Genomic DNA, 22,080 nt, shown 5'->3' with positions numbered 1-22,080 from the left:
GAACATGTCTTTCAAATGGTGAGCCCCAGGATGTCTTACTACAGAGAGTGAAAATCAGTTGAGACTTCCCCAGTTATATTTCCACATTTACTCATGCAACAATTTTTCTATCAAACAAAACTTTTTAGGTTTAGTGATTTTTTTTTTTTTTGTGCTGTAAACATGCATTTGATTGAGTTGTCAATTGATTCATTTTTGGAAAAATCAAGGTTTGTAAGTGCAGTATAATTCAGAAATGAGCTACCAAGTTTCAGCTCAGTATTTTTAATTTGCACATTACTAAACTGGTGGAGTAGGGCTTCTGATCCTGGGGCTTGTCTACTCTGTCCACTTTTCATTTCTTTTCCTTTTCTTCTTTCCTCCCTTGTTTTTTCTTTCTCTTCTATTTTATTTTACTTAGCTCTTGGTGAAGAGCTCAGTCATGGTGACAGCATCGACGGCAGCAAGTGGGCCCAGCATGCGATTGCATGGTGGTGGTGTTAAAGGCAAGTTTGTGTTCCTGGCGGCTTCTGCATTTTTGAGGCAGTCCTAGTGCTGATCCGTGGCTGCTCCTGTGGAGGAAAGTTTGGGTTCCTGGTGGCGTATGTGTCCAGTGCAGATTCATGGAGGTGGTGGCTGAGGCAAGTTTGGGCTTAGTACAAGACGTGGATGCATCAGCGTGGTGGGCCCGAAGCGGACTTACGGCAGTGGTGAAGTCAAGTTTGTGCTGGTGCAGTACCTGGCAGCATCAGTGGCATCTGCATTGGCGAGGTGAAGCGAGGACTCACTGGTGAGGCGCTGGTGGAGGCAAGATAGTGCCAAAGAGTGGTGACTTTTGTTCTGGTGGTGGTGTAGCGAAGGAGACTCATGCCTGGCCACCAGGCCCATGGCCCATGATGGAGCACTTAATGAGAAGGACTGTAAAGTTGAACACTTTCTTTATTTCTTCATTTTTCTGCCTTTATATTCAATGTTTTGGTTTATTTTTCTGTGTTTAAGATGGTGCTGAAGAGTGGTGACATTATACAACACTTTTCACTGTATTTTGTAACAGAATACGTGTGACAATGAATAAATCAAATGAAATTTTATAACTAACAATGGAATCTCTCCTTTCTAACTTGGATATTAATATACCTTGGATAGATTAAAGATTATGGATGATTACTACCACCAGTTCTTAGCAGCTTGAATATATTTTGTACTCTATTTGTTTCAGAGCTGAGAGATGTTGAGGTGGTTGCTGGGAGGAAGAGATGTGCAGGAGCCAGTGGAGGTACTGTATAAATGATTCATTCTCTAGCAGATCATTTTGTTTTCTACTTTGCTTTGTGCATCTACCAGATGGAAAAATTTACCATATATTTTCTCAAATAATTTTCAGGAATAGTTAAAGCAGCTCCCCGTTCTAGTTTTACCCTTTGTGTCATTAACTATCTATTGGATGGAATCAGTTAAAAAATTGGTATGACAATGATTTTCCAAACACTTTCTCAGTTTTCATTAAGGTACTTTTAAACTTACACTTCCTGCTTTTCTGTCCTAAATATGACTGTCCTGAAATTTGACTCAGCATAATAATGTCATTATAACACTATCTTATTACATGGCCTTATTATCTTTCCTATCTTTTACAGTGATAATCTTTGCCACTTTAAGTTTCAAGTGTCAGTTCAATTTTATAGTACTGAACAGTTATGGAAAGTTATTGCAATCATCCCTTACGACTTCTGTAACCGTTTTATAATTCATTTTGCTTTTATATTTTAGAAGTCTCTGGTTCTCTGCATGGGAGATGAACAACCGCAAAATCCCTATACAGAACTACAGGTACTGAAAGGCCACAGTGATATTGTTCGCTTCATGGCATGGATTGATGATCTCAGGTTAGCTTTAAAAAGAAGTTTATTTGAAGTTTGAAAATTTCATAACAATTCTGATGTTATGGAACCTTTCCAATTGATTTCAAAGAAGTCCAGTGTTTCCAGTCTAATTATAGTTACTCTGTGGATATAGTGGAGGAAAGAAGGGAGAAAACATTGTATTTGCAGCAGTTATGATCCTTTGTTTAATGAAAGCCTAATATCCTAATGTTCTTTTCCAATATTAAAATATAAAAGCTGTTTGATAATGTCTGAACATTGTAATGGGGAGGAAGTGGAAGAGTAAATGTATTGATTTTAAGTGACAAAACTTGCTAATGTGTTTCTTGAATAGTTGATTTCTCAGGCGAACCTGATTAATAAAATTAGTAAATGATGTGAAACAAAAACAGAAATTGCTGGTGAAACTCAGCAGGTCGAGCTGCATTTGTTGGGAGAAAGAATTCTTGTGATGAAGAGTCACCGGGCTTGAAATGTTAACTCCTCTCAGATGTTGTCAGACCTAAGATAACAGGTGTAGAGCTGAATGAACACAACAGGCCGAGGAGCAGGAAAGCTGACGTTTCGGGCCTAGACCAGACCTGCTGAGTTTTGCCAGCAATTTCTGTTTTTGTTTCATATAACCAGCATCTGCAGTTCTTTGTTTTAATTTAGTTAATGATGTAGTAGGCTATCAAGATTCACGCTGTCCACCAGTCATCTTGTTTGAAGAATTCCAACCCTGGAGCCATTGTATATTTCCCATTTACAACTGCAGTTAAAGCGTTAGCAAAATTTAATACCATACTTTTTTTGGTATAACTCAGTCAATCTGGCAGTCTGATAATTCATTCCCTACTGTTTCTAGTTCTTGCACTAGAAAATTGCAGTTTGTGATGCCAAATCAGCACCAGATTTGTACTGTAGATTTCTGAATTAAAACATTAGAAATGTACAAACTAAGAGCAGGCGCAGGTCATTTGCCCTAAGAACCTCCTCTGCCATTCAGCATGAACATGGCTGACTCTCCATCTCAGTGCCATATTCCAACTTTCTTCCCATATCCATTGATGTCTTTAATATTTAAAAATGTATCAGTCTCTCTCTTGAATATATTTGGTGATTTGGCTCTCGCAGCCTTCTGTGGTAGTGAATTCCTTAGGTTCACTATCCTTTGAGTAAAGAAAAGGTTCCTAATCTCAGTGTGACCCATATCCTGAGACTGGTGTTTCTTGAATCCCCAACCAAGGAAAACATTCTCCCTGCATCTAGTCTGTCCTATCCTGTTAGAATCTTATACGTTTCAATCAGTACCCCTCTCATCCTCTAAACCCAAGTGAAAACAGTCCCAGTCAGAGCAATCTCATCCTAGGACAGTCTTGCACTGCCTTGTAAGAGGCTGGTGAACCTCTGCTGCACTCCCTCTGTGGCAAGTTTATCCTTTCTTCGATTGGTGAACCGAGACTGCATGCAGTACTCTAGGTGTGGTTTCACTAAGGCCTTGTATAACTGCAGTAAGACATCCCTGCTTCTAAACTCAAATCTTCCCTGTAATGAAGGGCAATATACCATTTGCTTTCCTAATTGCTAGCCTTTCTAATTGTTCATCCACACTTGTCAGTATATCACCATTTAAATAAAACTATTCCCAATCTGATTTTTTACACCAAAGTGTATAACTTCACATTTAGCCACGCTGTACATCATCTGCCAAGTGTTTGCTCACTCATTCACTCAACTTGTCTAAATCTCATTGAACCCTCCTTTCATTCTCCTCCTAACTCAATCCTGTTCAGTATTGTGTCATCAGCAAACTTGGAAATCTTACATATCCCTCATCAAGGTCGTTTATATATTGTAAATAGCCCTGAGGCTCAAGCACCGATCCTTGTGGTACTCCACTGCTCACTGTCTGCCGGTCTGAAAAATACATTTATTCCCACACTCTGTTCCTGTCTGAAAACCAATTCTTGATTGATGCCAACCTCCTATCCTGTGTGCTTTAACTTTGCTCTTTAACCACTTATGAGGGTCTTTGGACTTTCAGATGGATTTTTGACAAATACACAGCATCCACTGATTCTCCCTTATCTATTCTGCTGATTACATCCTCAAAAAACTCCAATAGATTTGTCAAGAATGACTGGCATTCTATAAAGTCATGTTGCTTTTGTCTATCCTGATAATGCTTTCTAAATGTTCTCTGATCAGTTTTGACTCTAGCATTTTTCCCACTGCTGATGTTAGATTAATTGGTCTGTAATTCTGTTTTCTATTCCTCTATTTTGAAATAGCAGTGTTACATTTGCCACCCTCCAATCTGAGTTTGTAGAACTTTGATGATGACGACCAATGCATTTTCTTTTACTACTCTGTGATGCATATTATGAGGCCTTGATGATTTGTTAGCCTTTAACCACATTAATTTCCCCAGCATCATTTTCTTACTAATCTTCAATTTCACCCTCTCACTAGACTCTTCGTGCGAACCTTTCTGGGAGTTATTTGTGCTGGACAGGACCAAAATGTGTGTTCAATTCATCAGCCATTACTTTGTTCGACTTTATAATTTCTCCCCTTATGACTGTAAGGGGCCTAGATTTGTCTTTACTAGTCTTTTTCTCTTCATATATTTATGGAAGCTCCTTCAGTCAGTTTCTGTGTTTCCTACAATTTTACTTATACATGTAATAAATTTTAAAAGTCTCCTCTTTGGATCTAATACTGTCCATAATTTATTTGTAAGCCACAGTTGAGCCACCTTCCCTTTTTTATTTTTGTGCCAGACAGGAATGAATAATTGTAATTCTGCACATGTTCTTTAAATATGGACTTTTGCCTACCTGTTGTCAATTCCTTTAGTCAGGTTCCCCAGTCCATCCTTGACAGCTTGTATCTTATACTTCCCTTTATGTGGATTCAGGACCTTAGTTTCAGATTCAACTACATAACTCTCCACCTTAATGAAGAACTCCTACATGTTATGATAAGCCTTTGCAAATCCATTAACACGGATTCAAAATATAATTCTGAACATTTAACTGCACTGGTACAGGTAGTTATCTGTGATTATACATACCAAGAATATTAAGAATGAAGAGTACAATAGACCCAGCCATTGAAATATTTGAACATAACAGATTTGGTTATTGTTGCTGGTTAATTGGAAAGATGTGGATGGGTAGGGGCGTGCGGTGGGAGGGAGCTAACTGGGATTTATTGTGTTCTAATTTTTTTTTTGAGGACTCATGCCAATTCCAAAAATTAGTTCATTTGAAGTATTGAGGAAATACTTTTTTTTAAAGGAACACTGGGACACTTTTCTTGTTCAAAAACACTTTTCTGAAGTTACACTTCAAAAGTCACATGTTTTAAGCTAAATAAACAGCCAAGGTTGATAGACTGTAGAACTGCTTGAACTTACTGGAAGTCGTCTGTCTGAGTTTATGGTTGTCGGGAGTTTTGGCTCTTTGGTTTTGTTTGAAGTTCAGTTTGGGTGTACCTGTGAAGAGAGATGATCCCTAGCTAAGCCTTTGCCACCTATCTGTGAAATTTTGAAGAACTGAAATAGCTTTATTTGTCTTTATAATAAATCAATAATTTTGTTTTCTTTTAAGAATCCTGGTTGATGTAATTTATTCTCAACTTAATGTAGATAAAATATGTAATTGTTCATTCTGTAACTAGGTAAATTATTTGAATTCATGTTGTGACTAGTAGAGTAGTTGTACTAGGGAAAGGTTGCACTCCTTCACGCCTTGACATGTCACATATATAGTAGTTGATGGAACTAAGTGAGTTGCAATTTGGTGGTAAATGTTCGAAAGTTGAATTTCTATAAATAAAAACCATAAAATGTGTAAAGTCTAGGCTGCAGTTCTATCGTTTGTTGTCTGGCTGTCTGATTTGTAACAGTTGAGCAGTTAAAATATTGCAGAAAGCTTACTTCTGGTTTCCTCATGTGCTTCACACCAATACTGACTTTTTAAAGTGGCAGTGTCCCTCTTAAAGTATGCAAATCAGAGTCTGATGATGTCGTGGAGCCGTGATTACAATTTTAACTCCAGTATGAAGAGGGTAGCACCTGGGATTCATTTTACCTTGTGCTCATCTGAAACCTGAATCTAGTTATAATTACTCATCTAATATAGCGCTAAGTGTTATTTTTTCTAAAGATTTCTTTTACACACACAGTAACATTTTTAAACCAATGATGTAATCAGCAGTTTTAATGCTTTATCTGGGTTTTGTAAATTCCAGTATTTAATTTAGAGAGACTAATTTTTATGTCAACTTTTTTTAATCCAGGTTTGCTTCAGCAGGGGATGATGGTGTCGTGGTTGTGTGGAATGTCCAGGTTAGTATTTTTTTTGAACTGCTTTTGTTAATGGTTTTTGGCTTCCTCGCCTTGCCTACTGGTCATCGTACAGACGTGTTGTCACCACGCTGGGTAACATCATTAGTGCAGCCTCCGGTGAAGCGATGTTGTTCTACTCCACTTGGAATTTATGTGATCTGGTCTGTTAAGTTGCGTTGCGTCATTTCTGGTTCTTTTCTGCATGGGTTTGTATATGGAGTCTAATTCCACATGTTTGTTGATTGCATTACAGGTTGAAAACCAGGCCTCTAGGAATTCCCATGTGTGTCTGTGTTTGGCTTGAGCTAGGATGGTCACGTTGTCACATTTAAATTGATAGCCTTCATTGCACTGAGATGAGGGAAAGTTTGTCGTGTTGTTTTGCTGCTAGCTGGTGGTCATGTATCCTGTTGGCTAGTTTCCTTCTGGTCTGGCCGATGTAATGTTTGTTGCCGTGATTGCAAGATATTTTGTAAACTATGATGGTCATGTTGCTTTTGTTAAAATTATCGTGAAGCATGTATTTAATAATGGTCAAGCCAAATTTATATTCTATAAAGATCAGGGTGGTCCTAGGTTTGAACGAATCTGTGCTAAGTTAGCTAATTGCACCTAAAGTTTTGATTATGGGTGCTGCAAGCACCCATCATGTCCCTGAAAAAGGAGAGGAGGATTACTCATAGTTTCTGATCATTGTCCAACAGCCCTTGCCATATGTGTGCATTGATTGAGAGAATGGATTTAGTTGAACTTGACGGGCTGGTGGTTTACTTACCCACATTAGCAAAGCTCATTCATAACTTGTCCCAGTGGTCATTATTTATCAGTGGGTGCTTAGGATCTAGAAAAACCACTCTGGTGAAGAGCTGTCCCTTTCAGAAGGGAATGGGAGAGAAAAACATTGGTAGAGTGTAAATAAAAATAAGGAAGGCATTTTATAACTCTGCAAGTAAGAAGTAGTAATGGAAATTGTAGATTTCTCTTTTTAAATATCATTACAAGCCTTAGTTTTTGTACGAGCCTTAAATGTAAAATGCTGCATGCTAGAAATTTAAATAAAAACAGTACTTTCTGTTTTTATATGCAAGTCTTGTTTGTTAGAAATTTTAATTTTTTGAACTCTACTTCAACTGCAATTTATAAGAATTCCTTAAATGATGAGCTTTGGGGAGTGCAGCTGAGAATACAACAGGCATCCAGAAGATGGTGCATTTTCCCATTATTTGTCATACATCGAAGCTGTATGATTTGATTCATACCTGGATGAACATTTACAAAATGACTTTTCTTTTGCAGTTACAAATTTTGTTTCTCTGTTAATTGACTTGTCTGTGGCTATATTTAAGATGATCATATTTCCTTTACTTATGCTTAATTAAAGTTAAAGCTTGTGTGATAATCTGCAATTATGACGATTGCTGTAATATGAGCCTTATAATAAAGGCCTTGAGATCTTCTGATCCTAAAATGATTTCTTGTTCTTAAACAAGAAACACAAGTTCATTTTCAATGTGCCTTTTTTTGCATAATGGGTAGGAGGCAAAATGATTTCACTGTTAGAAAAATGGTGCACTTTTTGAAAAAGGTACCTTTCGTGAAGCTACATTACATACGAAAGGCTCCTTGCGATCTATGAAAAGGAAAAATATTGATCACTATTAAGGATGTAGAATATATTAGTAAGAAGAAGTGCTTATGTGTAGAAGAGTACCAGCAAATAGTTATTGAAGTACCTCATCTGGAATATTTGCACCTACAGATCTCCAAGGGCAGCTGAAATTATGCTTTTTGTATGTTAGAGATTCGAAATAATTGAAGAATGATCATAACTTTATTATTATATTTTAAAAAGGTGCAACATGTAGAAAATTAATAGAATAGTAATGAACTACCTGCCTAAGGAAAGTCTTTGAAACCATCATTTGAAAACCAGTTGACGAGCTGTATTGACAAACTATATAATGCTGTAAATCACTCAGCACAGCTTATGTTTGTATGTACTGGGCAGCTTCTCAACTACACACATAATAGACAGGGCAATTCAGGTCTGTGTTGGGTTTCAATTTGTATAACATTTAAATACACTTTATTTGGAAATCTGTGAAATACTGAATTACTGAATTAATACAAAGTAAATAGTAATATTTGATTTTTTAAAGTGCTTTTGACAAGTATCAACATTGGCAGTTAATAACTAAAGGAAGTAAAGAGAGAGATCTGAATTCAAGTATGTTGCTGGATAGAAAGTACGCTTACAATTGGGCAATAACATATATTAGTACTATTTTAGACAGGAAAATGTTTAGAACCGAGTTATAGGAGGTGTCGGTGTTCCAGCAAGTGGTGTTCAGGTTTGTAGATATGGAAGAAGGTGCCAGTAATGAAGAACAATACAAACAAATACAACATGCAGATGAGTCAAAGGTTGGAAGTGCAGTAAATAGCAACAAAGATTGTAATAAAATTTGAGGACACAAGCTGATGGAATGAGTAGCTGCAAAGTAGGTGGAATTCAATGCAGGAAAGTATGAAGTGATACTTTTTGTAGCAAAATTAAGGAGAGAGAGAGATGCAAGATAAATAATACAATTTTAAAAGCTGTCAAGAGTGAGAGAGATCTGGAATGTTTGTGCACATATTTCCAAAATTGTAGGAAGTGTTAACAAAGCAATTGATAAAGCATTTTATTCTTATTTTTAATGGGACATGAATGTCATTGGCAAGGCCAGTTTTTGTTGCCTGCTCCTAATAGTCCTTAAACTGAGTGGCTCACTAGGTCATTTCAGACAGCAGTTAAGAGTAAACCACATTTGGTTCTGGAGTCACATGTATGCCAGACTAGGTAAGGGTGGCAATAGCTGGAGTAAGCTGTTACTGAGAATAAGCTTGCAAATTTTTACCAACCCATTCAGAAACTTTTGAAGATGTTTTGCAGTGGATATTGATGAACTTCTGCAAGTGATGTAATATGAAGTGGTTTAATGAATTCAAGTTTTTTTTTAACAAAAGCTACATCTTGTGTTTATAGACTGGAGAAAGAGTTTATGAACTTCGAGGCCATTCTAGACCAATAACAGCAATTGCTATCTTTCCATCAATGCATCATTTACAACCAGAAAGTCGCCAACTCCTCACTGCGTCCTCGGATAAGACCGTCATTGTATCCTAATATCCTGTCAGGAGAATGAATGATTAGCCTGTCAAAGTACATTGCTGTTTGTTCATTCACTTGGTTGAAGAGTTTTCTGTTCCATATATCTGTTGTAATCCAACCTTTGAATTCCTAACAGTGCACTTAATTTATTGTTGCTAACCTCTGATTTGCAGTCTTAGTCATCTGGCTTCCATCATGCTAATATTTTCAACTATCAAGTTTAAAGTAAAATGACAAGTTTGATTGGGTAGGTTTTAAACCTGCCAGCTGCTTTAGTTTGGAAAAGCGATATAGTAAATTGAATTGGTAAGACTAATTATGACGATTGTGAAAGATTACAAGAGACCACATATTGGGCTGATAGGTGGCTTATACAGACCACTGCAGAAATGTGAGCACATTTTGAAATTAAAATGTTATAGAAATCGACTAACAAACAGGCTGAATATCACCTAAAGAAAGCTGTAGAGGTGAAAGTAAGCAATGTTTTCAGTTTCCCACACACCTTTCATTCCCAGTAATTTTAGAAAAAGTGTATCCTATTAGGGAAAGGAAATACATTTTGTCAGTTAAAATTTAAAATAAACTTTAGGACTGGGCAAATACAGTGGCAAAACAAGTAAATAGAAAAAGCCATTAAAAAAAAACCAAAGAAAATCCTCTTAGTTCTATAGTTGGCTGTATTCAATTCTAAAATGTAGTGGCAGTGTTGAAAGTGTACAAGATCTTCAACTGCATTTAACAAATATGAAAGCAAGAACATCATTTAAAATGATTTAATGTTTTTCCTTTTGTGTGCTTATGTTTCTAGTGGTAATTTGTAACATTGAAATCCAGGTTGTAGGAATGCTCATTTATTTCTAGAATAATTAGTAAGTCATATAAACATGTGCGAGCCACTGCCCTGCTTTGTTAACTCCAATGTGGTTATCTTATGCAACTGTTTTGAGGCTTTCCTCTTCTGATTGATGCTGTGTAACTACATAGCTAAGAAAATAAGTCATTTTGTTAAGAGCTTCCAGAACAACATGCAGGTTTCAGGCCAATCCACATTTAACATCCTGTTCTGAAAATTGCTGGGATTTCAATGGCTGTGACAAGTTCCACCACAGCAGTTGAGACAATTTGCATTTGAAAACAATCAACAATATTCTAACACGACATCCCACAACTTTCTAAAAGAGAAAGTCATTGCTCTCCATCTCCCAACGTTAATGGATCATTTTTAAAAAAAATTTGGGATCTAGATCTGAATCTTTGCCAAAAATGAATAATTTCTTTCTTGGATCATACCCTAGTTGTGAACTATGGATCTATCCATCAGGTTTGGAGACATATTGTTATAGACATTGACTAAAGTTTCTAGCAATGTTTCTAGTTCTCATTCCCAGACCTCTCATTCCCAGTAATTTTTAAAAAAAGTGTATCCTGCTAGGGGCTTCCAGAGACAGTAGCCTCCCAGTTTCACCACCACCAACACCCCCCACCGCCCCAAGCACTTGTGTCTTTGCCTGTAATTGGTCAGCCCTGATTTGGCCCATGGAGAAGCCATACTGTAAGGTGAGGGAAATCTTTTCTGAAGTTTTGCTCAAATCTGTGTTTTCTCATCGGTTACTTGTGATATTGTGGGGATGAATTTTCCTGCCACCTCCAAGTATTTTAAAGCCTGATCTTTACCGATGGTCATCTGTTGTTACGTTTAATAGCTTAGTTTATTCATCTTTTCTAAACAATAGTAATTGCTGATATGACAGATTTCAATTATTAACGATAAGTACTTGCCTGAGATCACCAATCTGTTTGGGTAGAGAATCTATTCAGATATGCAGTGAGTTCCACATTCTTGCCACCCTTTGGTGAAGAAGTTTTTACTGAATTCTTTAGGGATTTATTATGACTGTCTTATACTGATGGCCTCTCGTTACATATTTTCCCATAAAAGAAAGCATCTCTCTCTATATACTCTAACAAAATCTTTTTGAATTTTACAGTGTTCTTATTAGTTAATTCCTCAGCATTATTATCAAGAGGAGACCACACCTATCAGTCTTTTCTGATAGATATACTTTTCTTAATCTTCCCTGCACCCTCGCCACTGCTTCAATATCATTTTTATAATGCAGCAACCAGAACTTCATGTGGTGCTGTTAAGTGTGATCTAACCAAAGTTCATACACGATTGCATAACTTGCCACAATTCTAATCCCTGAGAAATAAAGTCAAATGCTTTGATTGTTCTTTTTTAAATGGCCTTGTGAACCTGTGCTGTGATGTTTAGTGATTCATCCATTTGTTTCTGCACCATCCAAGGAATAAGTGACCTCCACGTTGTTCTTATTTCAAAATCATCTGTGTTGAATTTCATTTGCCAAGTATATATCCATGCTTGAACTTTATTCATTCCTTGTGCACTTTGTTGCAGTCTTCCTCAATGTTGACTCTTGCCCCAATTTGATGTAATCTGCAATTTTTCAAATGGTTTTTGAAACAAGGAATTCTGAAGTTATGCTCAGGTGGTTAGTGATAGATTCCACCAGATATAGGTGAGATTCTGTGCAAGGGCATGATTTTAAAGATCAACACAAAAAAGCATTAAAGAGGTTAATTAAAAAAATGTCTTGACATATATGTTGGTTGAGCATTGAATTTTCTGTTACAAAATTTTTTTGAAGCAGAGTCTGTAAATACTCCAGGTTAATTACCTAGCTTCTTGAAAATGTGTAATATTAAAGAATATGGAAAGCAAGTCACATAATTGGAGATAAGGTAAATTAAATGAGCAAGCTTTTAGCTGGTTGTCTTGCTGCTTTCATATCTTTTGACCATTAATTATTGCAAACCAAACAAATAAATCTCCAGGAGTTTGTAATCATACATTTAAGAAGAGAGCCCATATAATGTGCTATTTTTTGCAGAATATACCCTATGATGTGGAAAAGATTGTCTTCAAAATTTTGTCAAGTCTTCTAACAGCTCAACAATGTTCCTTTTTGGAGAAACATCCTGACGCAACTTTATTTATTTGTAAAAATGTTCCAATGTCAGATAGGTCTGAAAAATGAACAGGTGGTGAAGAAGGCAAATAGAATGTTGGTCTTCACAGCGAGGGGATTGGAGTACAGGAGCGGGGCTGTTTTGCTGCAATTGTACAGGGCCTCGTTGAGACCACACCATAGTAATATGTGCAGTTTTGAACATCTTATGAGGAAGGTTCTGACTATGAAGGGAGTGTAATGAAGGTTCACTAGACTGATTGCTGGGATGACATAACTGACAGGGTAAATGCACGAATGATGTTCCTGAAGACTGGGAGTCCGGAACCACGAGTCATTGTCTAAGGATATGAGGTAGGACATTTAGGACTGATATGAGGAGAGTAGTGAGCCTGTGGAATTCTCTGGCACAGAAAGCCATCGAGGCCAAAAACTTTAATGTTTACAAGGAGTTAGATATAATTCTTGGGACTGAAAGGATCAAAGAGTATGGGGAGAAAGAGGGAACAGAGAACTGAGGTGGATGATCACCAGCCATAGTCATACTAAATGGTGGAGCAGGCTTAAAAAGTTGAATGGCCATTTCTCCTATTTTCTATGTTTCTAAAATGTTAAGGCGCTGAGCAATCTTGCATCATTCTCCAGGTACACTTCACATTTAGCCTACCTGGTTTTTATTTTCTGTTGCTTTATGGCTTAGTGTCAATTTGGGTTTGTTCCTAAATTGATGAATCTTTGCTAAGCACGTTTGGGTGTGCTGTGTCAGCTATTTCACTGCAGTAATTTTCAAGGAAATAAGACTGATGCAATGGGTCCCTAGGACACTAGGTTTAATGTTTACTGTTTTGGAAAAGCTAAGTATTTCAGTTCTTCAAAATTAATTTTGTATAGTTTTTCCTTTACTGATGCAGCAAGATCTGGGATTTAAACACTGGCAACCAAATCTATTTGTTGACGGAATTTCAGTCCTCTGTTAAGGTAAGAAAAGTCTATAAGATGGGTATAAGATCTGAGTGGCTTCAGGTGGAACATTATAAACAAAACTTTTTTTTAAACAATGCTGCAGTTGCTGGAAATCAGAAAAAAAGATAAAATTCTTGAAGCACTCAGCAGATCAAGCAGCAACTATTAGGGATCATTGACTTGAAATGCTAAACCCCCTTTCCATGCTTCACAGGTACTGCCTGGTCTGCTAAGCATTTACAGAATTGTCTGGATCACTGACATTTTTCTCCTCATTTAGTTCAGTGTCACGTCTCTTCCATGAATGCCCACCCTAAGTTTTCTTTTCTTTAATGTAATTTCAGTTTATCCCTTCCCCTGTTTACATAAATTCCTGTCTGTTTCTCTTGTGAAGTAAAAGTGAAGTTGCCATAGTCCCAGCGGACTTTCGCGTTAGAGAGAGACAACTAATGATGGGTTACCGTGCCTCAGGTGAGAGGGGAGCTTGAAACCTTCATAGTAACCTCAGTTGGTCTAGGAATTGAACGTGCATTGTCATGTATTTCATTATGCGTTAAGTGGAGCTTGCTTTTACAATTACGTGGAACTTGCTTTTATAAGTTGCTCTCCACAACAGTCTCCAAGTTTCAATGAGACATAGATGTATGGCACAGCAGGAGGCAGTTTGGCGAGTTGTTTCTATGCCATCTGAAAAATAGCTGCCTTTAAAGATTTGTACATATTCACTTCAACATCCCTGTTACTCCATCATTTGATGCTTCCTTGTTTTGTTCTCCCAATGCATATGTCCTCATACCCCTCTCCAGGTAGAATTCCATTTGCTATTTTTCTATCCATTTTGACCAGTCCATTGATATCATTGTGTAGTCTTATATAGCTTACTGGACTCTCCCTCTCAACATCTCCCCTCACCCGAGGCATGCTGATTCTTCAGGTAAACCATCACCAGTCATCTCTGTCTCCAATGGGACCATAACCCGAATGTCCTCTGGGACTATAACATCTTTACCTTTTACTGCCTCATCAACCCCACAATGAAATTTTGTAATCTTGCAACTTTCTTCTTCACATTCCCTACAGTTGAGTCTAAATAATTGTATGGCACAGTCAACACTGGCTCCAGTATTGAGCCTTGCAGAACTCTTCTGAAACAGTCTTCCAGTTCTAAAAACCTATATCAAGAGTAACTCTTTGCTTTGTGCAACTGAGCCAATTTTAGATCCAACTCCCCACTTTCTGGTGGATCCCATGACTGTTATTTTCTGATCATTCTGCCATGAAGACTGTATTGAACACATGACCCTTGTTAATACCTCAAAACTTAAATCAAGTTGATCAGCTACATTTGCCTTAAATATCCATGCTGATTGTCTTTGCTTTAATCTGTGCCTTCCAAAATTACATTTTTTCCAGCACCTTGCCCAACACAATGGTTAGGCTGACTGGCCTGCAATTACCTGAAGCTATTTTTTTTAACCAATTATGTAGTGTCAACAATCCTCCAGAACCTTGCCTGTAGCGAGGGGGATTTGGAAATGGTTCTGTGAGCTTCAACTATTGCTTATCTTCGGCAAACACATGGCAGATGCATTACAATATGACTAAATGGGAAGTTATACAATACAAGTTCAAAAACAAAAAGGAAGAATATTATTTAAGTAGTGGTATATTGGGAAGTTGGAACGGGTGTTCTTATACACCAGTCAGTGAAAATACAGGCAAGTGCAGCAAGTAATTAGGAAGGCAAATGGTACATTGGCCTTAATTGCAAGAGGATGTAAGTACAGAAGTAGGAATTTCTGCAGTTACACCAGGCCTTGGTGAGACCACAGCTGGAGTATTGCATGCAGTTTTAGTTTCCCCACCTAAGAAATTATATCCTTGTCATTGAGGAAGTTCGGTGGAGGTTGATTGTGCTGACATCAGGAATGGTAGAACTGTCTTTTGAGGAGCAATTGGTTCTAGTGGCCTGTATTCACTAGATTTTAGAAAGATGAGAAGGTATTTGATTGAAATGTGTAAAATTACAACAGGGCTGGACAGACTAGATGCTAGTGGGATGTTTTCTTTGGGAGTCTAGAACATGTTAGACCAATTAGAACTGAGATGAGGAAAGATCTGTTCACTTAAAAGGTAGTGAACCTGTAGAAATCTCTTCCACAGAAGACTTTGGAGGCTAAGTCATTGAATCTATTGAATAAAGTTTTTTTTTAAGATTTTAAAGGCATCAAGGGGTATGGGGAGAAAATGGAAAAATGGCATTGAGATAGAGGATCAACCATGTTCAGATTGAATGGTAGAGCAGGCTCAAAGAACTGAATGGCCTATTCCTAGTTACTATGTTTCCCCTGCTTCCCTTAGTAGTTGAGATGCGTTTCTTCTGGATCTGGTGATTTATCCATTCTGACGAATGTTAATCATCTTAATATTTTCTCCCCCACTATATTTACTCCAAGCAATTTTTCAGATGACTTCTCAGTTGAGGTGCCTGCATCATCTTGCTCTTTTGTGAAGGCCAACACATAGTCCCTTGCCCATGCCTTCTGCCTTCACTGCCAACTTAGCTGTTTAGTTTCTCATTCTATTCATTTTTCATTGTTAATCTCCTATTCCTCATGTTTATTGTAAAGCATCTTTGACAAATAAAGTCAAAAAGGATTTAACATTTAATATGTCTTCCCTCTGATTCCCTAATTTCCTTTTCAATTTCCTGCACTTTCTGTACTCCTCTTGGTTACTAGGTTTGGGAGTCCTGCCATTGTTTCTTTTGGAGAACATGTTTGGAATCTTTTAGCTACTCCTTGAATACCTTGCACTGCGTATGACACTGATTACCTTCAGATAGTTGTTTCTTGTGAACATTTGTCAAATCTCATCTTAGTTTATTGAAATAGATATTGCCCTAGTTTACAACTACTCTTTTTCATTTCTACATGAAATCTTAATCGAACTATGATTGCTGTTACTAAACCACTTTCTCACTGATGTCTCTTCCACTTGTTAAGATTTATTCCCTAAAACTAAGTACAGAACAGTTATTTCTCTTGATGGGTTTACTACATTCTAGCTAAAAATATTTCCTGAATACATTTTAAGAATTGTTACTTTTTACACTACTTATACTCCCACCGATTATGGGTATTGACGGATGCATCTATGGAAAGTAGATTGATGGGAATGAGGCCAAGTAAATTGTTCCCTCTTGACAATTTCCTCACCACCTGCTGCAGACCCAGTCTAGAAGTTGTCCTTTAGAGCTTGTAGAGCATGAGAAATAGAAGACCATGTGACCCCTTGAACCTCCTGTGTCCTTCAGTACCATCGTGACTGATTTTTTTTCTTCAGCTCCATTTTTTTTTTGTCTGCTCCTCGTATCCCATGACTTTCTGACGGACAGACATCTCCCAGTGTTAGGTGTAAATCTGTTCCACGACGGAGCACCCACAACCCTCTGGCTTTGAATTCCAAAGTTTCACAATCCTTTGAGTGAAGAAGTTTCTCCATCTCTGTATTAGATTCATCAGCCAAGGGAAATAATGGTATCTTCCCAGTCGATCCTCCCAGTCGATCCTCTCCAGATCTTCTATGTTTCATGTCTTGTTCTTCTAAACTTTAGAGAGTATAGGATCAATCTACTTAGCCTCTCATCGTGGGTGAGCCCTCTCATCCCAGAAATCAACCTAATGAGCGTTTGCTGTACCACCTCCATGGCAAGAGTGACCTTTCTTGGATATGGATACTAAAAACGTGCGTGATTCTCCAGAAGACTCGTATCAGACTTGAAACATTAACTTTGTTTCTAACTCCACAGATGCTGTCACACCTATGTTTTTCCCGCACTTTCTTTTTCTTTCAGATTTCCAGCATCCACAGTATTTTACTTTTATTTGTGATTCTCTAGATATGGTTTCATCAAAGCCCGAATAATTGTAGCAAGACTTCCTTATCCTTACATTAATTCTTGACTGAATACTAATGACACTGGTTTTATTTGTTGGCTACTTTTTTTCTATGCCTTGATTGGTAGAATATTTGATGAATCTGCCTCCTTGACTTGCACTTTGGAACAAATTTCAAACTATCTAATGCTTCCCTACTTTTAATTTGACCATTGATATAATTGAGGTATGTTTTAAATGAACCAAATGGGAGGGCAGCACAGTGGCTCAATGATTAGCACTGCTGCCTCACATCGCTAGGGACCTTGACTTCGATTCCAGCCTTGGGTGGAGTTTGCACATTCTCCCTGTGTCTGTGTGGGATGTGCAGGTTAGGTGGATTGGCCGTGATAAATTGCCCCGTAGTATCTAGGAATGTGCAGGCTGGATGGATTAGCCATGATAATTGTGGGGTTACAAGGATAGGGTAGAGTGCTGGGTCTGGGTGGGATGCTGTTCGGTGAGCCGGTGCAGAGTCAGTGGGCCGAATGGCCTCTCTTCATGCCGCCGGGATTCTGTGATTCAGACAAATTACTTTTCTTAAAAGGAACACTTTTTTTTTTCTGTTTTAATAGCTATCTAACCTTCCATCCCATGCATGGAAGCAATATGCTCTAACCATGTAAAATTACTGGAGCGGATGATCTACGCATTTTTGCATAGTACCGGTCTAAGAATTTGAATTAAAGGTTGTGCCGGGATAAGTTTGCTGGAGACTCATGTTTTAACAATCATTATGTTTGCAACTTTATCATTTAGCTTGTTTTGGCAGTGTCTGATGACTATCGAAAGACTTGATGTGTGGTTGTCTGGAGCAGATAAAGTATGCACTTGGAACTGTCAAGCAGAATTGCTCTGCAAAACAGCTTGCTTTAAAGATGCAGGTATTATTTTAAACTGCTCTTATTCAGGCATTCAGTTCCATATTTCAGTTTTTATTACAAATACGTTTCTTTCCAAGATAAATTTTCAAGAAATTTTTTCTTTCTTGGGATAACTAATCTTGCATGGAAAGTTGCAGTATCAAATCAGTTTAACCTGTTACTAACATACCAATAACAACTTGCACCTAGGACATTTAATAAAGGAAGATATCTCAAGGCATATGACAGTGATATCAGTAAAACGTTTTGACATCCTCTGACACTAAGACATAGAAGGAGAAATCATGAAATGTGTGCAAAAGCTTGATCAAAGTAATAGATTTTTAGGAGCATATTAAAGGGAGAGAGAGGTGAAAATGTTTAGAGAGCTTATGGCTAAGGTGGCTGAAAATACTGCTACAAATCATGGAGTAACTGAAATTAGGGATGTGCAAGAGACCAGAATTGGAGACTTTCTCAAAGATGTGCACAGTTGGAGTAGATTACACTGAAGAAAGCATAGTTAATACATTGATAGGGGCTTTAATGTTCATCACAGCCTGGCTTTGTGGCATCACTGACCAAACTCGCTGAGTCATGGAGGAATATCTGTCAGGCAGATAGGTTTTGAGAGAACTAATAGGCAAGAAACTACTTGAGTCAATACAGTGTGGAGCTGGAGGAACACAGCAGGTCAGGCAGCATCAGAGGAGCAGGAGAGTCGACGTTTCAGGACTGGCTGATGAAGGGTCTAGGCCCGAAACGTCGACTCTCCTTCTCTGATAATGATGCCTGATATGCTGTGTTCCTCCAGCTCCACAATGTATTGATTATGACTCCAGCATCTGCAGTTCTTGCTGTCTCCAAAAAACGACTTGACCTTGCACTTGTCAGTTTGCCTATCACAGATATATTTGTCCATTGCAGATTGGTAGGAGTGTGTCTTGGATCACAGGGTGTATCCAAGCGGTTCTTTTTTGATTGAGTTTAATGTAGTTAAGAGAAGACTCAACAACAGCAATTTGTTTAAATACGAACATTTTACAAAGTAATAAAAAAAAGAAAAATAAAGCAATGACCCTCACGCCCTCCTGCACATCGGGGACCCCTCAATCGACAGCTGGTCTGGAAGCTTGGGTTTGTTCCTGGCACCGTTCACAATCCTGGTCCAAGGTGAAGTCTGATGACTTGGAACAAAACTCACTCTCTTGTACAGTGTAACAAGCAGCCACTACAGAGAAGCAACTTTGATTATGCCATCTTTGGCACGTACAGGAATGTTCACACGACTCATTCAAGATCATGCATCTGTTGAATATCATCAATTTTAGCCCTTCAGCCCATCCTATACAGAGTGACAACTAAATGATCCTTTATGGAGATGAGTCTCATTCTCACACTGAAGACCCACGCCACCATGGTGTGGGACATTACCACCATGCTGAATAAGATGGATTTAGAACTGATCTAGCAGCTCAAAGCTGGGCATTCAAGAAATTCTGTGGACCAATAGAAGCAGAATTGTATTTCCCTAAGTCTGTCATTATCCTGAGAGCATCAGTACTGATTCAAGGGGGAGTGCAGGAGACCATGCCAAGTGTAACACGCGGCATATCTACAAATGAGTTGCCATCCTAGTGAAACGACAACTCAGAACCATGTATATGCTAAATGGTGGAAATAGCATGCAATATACAAAGTGAAGAGTGGGACGTGATATAGGGATTGGTTTTATTTCTCAAACTACTCCAGTTAATTTCCTGTTAGCAGGGCCAGCAGTGTTTCCTGTCATCTTGAGCGCATATTGAGCATTAGGGTTATTGTATCTCTCATGTGTTTTTATATTTTTTAAACAGATGTAAGCTCGATGATGGAACTACCAAAAAACAGCATTGCTACGGTGGTCAGGAAGGATATAGGTAAGACTTTTGATGATGATGCATAAGTAATGCATGTCTGACTTAAAAAAGAATGATCTGTCAGCTGTGTTTTTATTTGCTATTCTAATTTCTGTGGAAATCACTTATGTACTTATTGTGTTGCATTAAAAATAAAACTGAACCTGAAAACTTAGATTATTTAGTATTTACTCTACTTTTGCTATTTTCAGTAATTTTCAAATTGGCACCATTGTCATCAGAATCTCAGACTTGGGAAATTAATGAGTTGAGAAGACTGTCAAACCATGAAGATGACATCAGGGCAATAATCAGTGTAAATGGTAAGTTCATCTTTATATTATTGAGAATTATCTACATTAGTCGCATTAATAGTTTATTCTTCAGTTGAAAATGCACGTTGATGGAAGGCAGTACAATCCTTTCCTGGGATGTTGGAAGTTTTTTTTTATTAATTCATAGGATGATGGCACCACTGGCCAGGCTAGCATTTATTGTGCATCCCTAATTGCCCAGAGGGCAGTTAAGAGTCAATGACATTGCTGTGGATCTGGAGTCACATGGAGGCCAGACCAGGTAAGGATGGCAGTTTCCTTCCCTAAAGGACATTAGTGAACCAGATGCATTTTTCCAAATTGGATTCATGGTTGTCATTAGACCCTTAATTCCCAAGTTCTATTGAATTTCAATCCCACCATCTGCTGTGATGTGATTCGACCCTGAGTCCCCAGAACATTAATTGGGTCTCTGGATTAACACTCCAGCAATAATACCACTACCCCTACCACTAGGTCATAGCCTCCCCCTAATCCAGTAATCCAGAATTATGCACCATAAAATGTATAGAGGCAGGTCTTCAAGACGATCATTATTAGGGTAAATTTTTACACTGCTTACAGATTGGGAGGAGAAACCAAGTTGTAATGAGATCAGAAACTAGTGATCCTGGCAGACTTGAAACTGAGCATCTACCATTTACTGTGGAAGGAAATGGTTGCTAAAGAACATCAAAAGAGTACATTTAAAAAAAAACTGCAGATGTTGGAAATCACAGGCAAAATAGAAGTTGCTGGAAAAGCTCAGCAGGTCTAGGCAGCATCTGAGCAGAGAGATCCAAGTTAACGTTTCAGGGCCCAGTGAGCCATCCTCAGAACGGAAAACCCTTCACCACATCATACCTGCCAATTTCAATTTGCATTACAACTCATTCATTTTGTTTTGTATACTGCGTGCATTTAAATACAACATCCTCAGACCTGCCTTGACTGCCCCCTTCTCATACTTGACCCCTTATCTGTTCTGCCTGAAGTTAGATTCCTGACCCTTTCCATACTCTCTTTTATTACTTGTTCTGGAAACTCTAAAACTCTGTGGAGCCCCCCATTAATTATTCCTATTATTTTCCATGCGACTGAACCCACAATTTAGTTTAAAGCCCGACTCACAACCGTGTGTCGGCACGGTTATGCAATTTGCCAGAACTCTGGACCTCGCATGATTCAGGTGGTGCCTGCCCCATTGGAATATCTCCCTCCTTCCCCAGTTACTGGTGCTAATGTCCCATTAATTTGAAATTGTTTCTCCCACGCCAATCTTTGAGCCGCGCATTTTTCTCTTTAATCTTGCTGACCCTGTGCCAATTTGCTCATGGCTCAGCACCTTCCAGACCCACGAGCAGGACCATCTAGAAGGACAAGAGCAGTAGGTACATGGAAACACCACTATCTGGAAGTTCCCCTCCAAGCCGCTCACCATCCTGATCTGGAAAAATGTCACTGTTCCTTCATTGTCATTGGGTCAAAATCCTGGAATTGCCTCCCTAATGGCATTGTTGGTCAACCTGCAGCAGATGGTCAACAGCAGTTCAAAAAGGCAGCTCACACCACCTTCGCAAAGGCAACTAGGGACGTGCAATAAATTCTGGCCTGGCCATATTCCATGCCCCACAAGTGAATAAAAAAATATGTCCCAGTGACCAATGTGAAGCTAACTGGCCTTTCCCTGTCTCCCTCCCTCTTTGAATTAGGGTATTACATTGTCAGTTCGCTAATCCTCTGTTACTTTTCCAGAATC

At 38.3% G+C, this 22,080-nt stretch overlaps 1 protein-coding gene across 1 annotated transcript in view; it reads left to right on the top strand.

The window, feature by feature from the left end:
* Nucleotides 1–1,193: 1,193 nt before the first annotated feature.
* The window catches only part of wdr41 (WD repeat domain 41), a 33,391-nt gene continuing 12,504 nt past the window's right edge, over nucleotides 1,194–22,080 (top strand). The window contains exons 1-8 of the mRNA XM_048595303.1: nucleotides 1,194–1,255; nucleotides 1,750–1,865; nucleotides 6,150–6,198; nucleotides 9,227–9,358; nucleotides 13,261–13,323; nucleotides 18,019–18,130; nucleotides 19,966–20,028; nucleotides 20,220–20,330. Of these exons, the coding sequence (XP_048451260.1) occupies nucleotides 1,208–1,255; nucleotides 1,750–1,865; nucleotides 6,150–6,198; nucleotides 9,227–9,358; nucleotides 13,261–13,323; nucleotides 18,019–18,130; nucleotides 19,966–20,028; nucleotides 20,220–20,330 (694 nt within the window). The 5' untranslated portion in view covers nucleotides 1,194–1,207. The remainder of the gene's footprint in view (nucleotides 1,256–1,749; nucleotides 1,866–6,149; nucleotides 6,199–9,226; nucleotides 9,359–13,260; nucleotides 13,324–18,018; nucleotides 18,131–19,965; nucleotides 20,029–20,219; nucleotides 20,331–22,080) is intronic.

This window comes from Rhincodon typus, chromosome 3 (assembly GCF_021869965.1).
Source record: "Rhincodon typus isolate 14 chromosome 3, sRhiTyp1.1, whole genome shotgun sequence".
Classification (NCBI taxonomy): domain Eukaryota; kingdom Metazoa; phylum Chordata; class Chondrichthyes; order Orectolobiformes; family Rhincodontidae; genus Rhincodon; species Rhincodon typus.
This window is presented reverse-complemented; position numbering and strand designations above follow the sequence as displayed.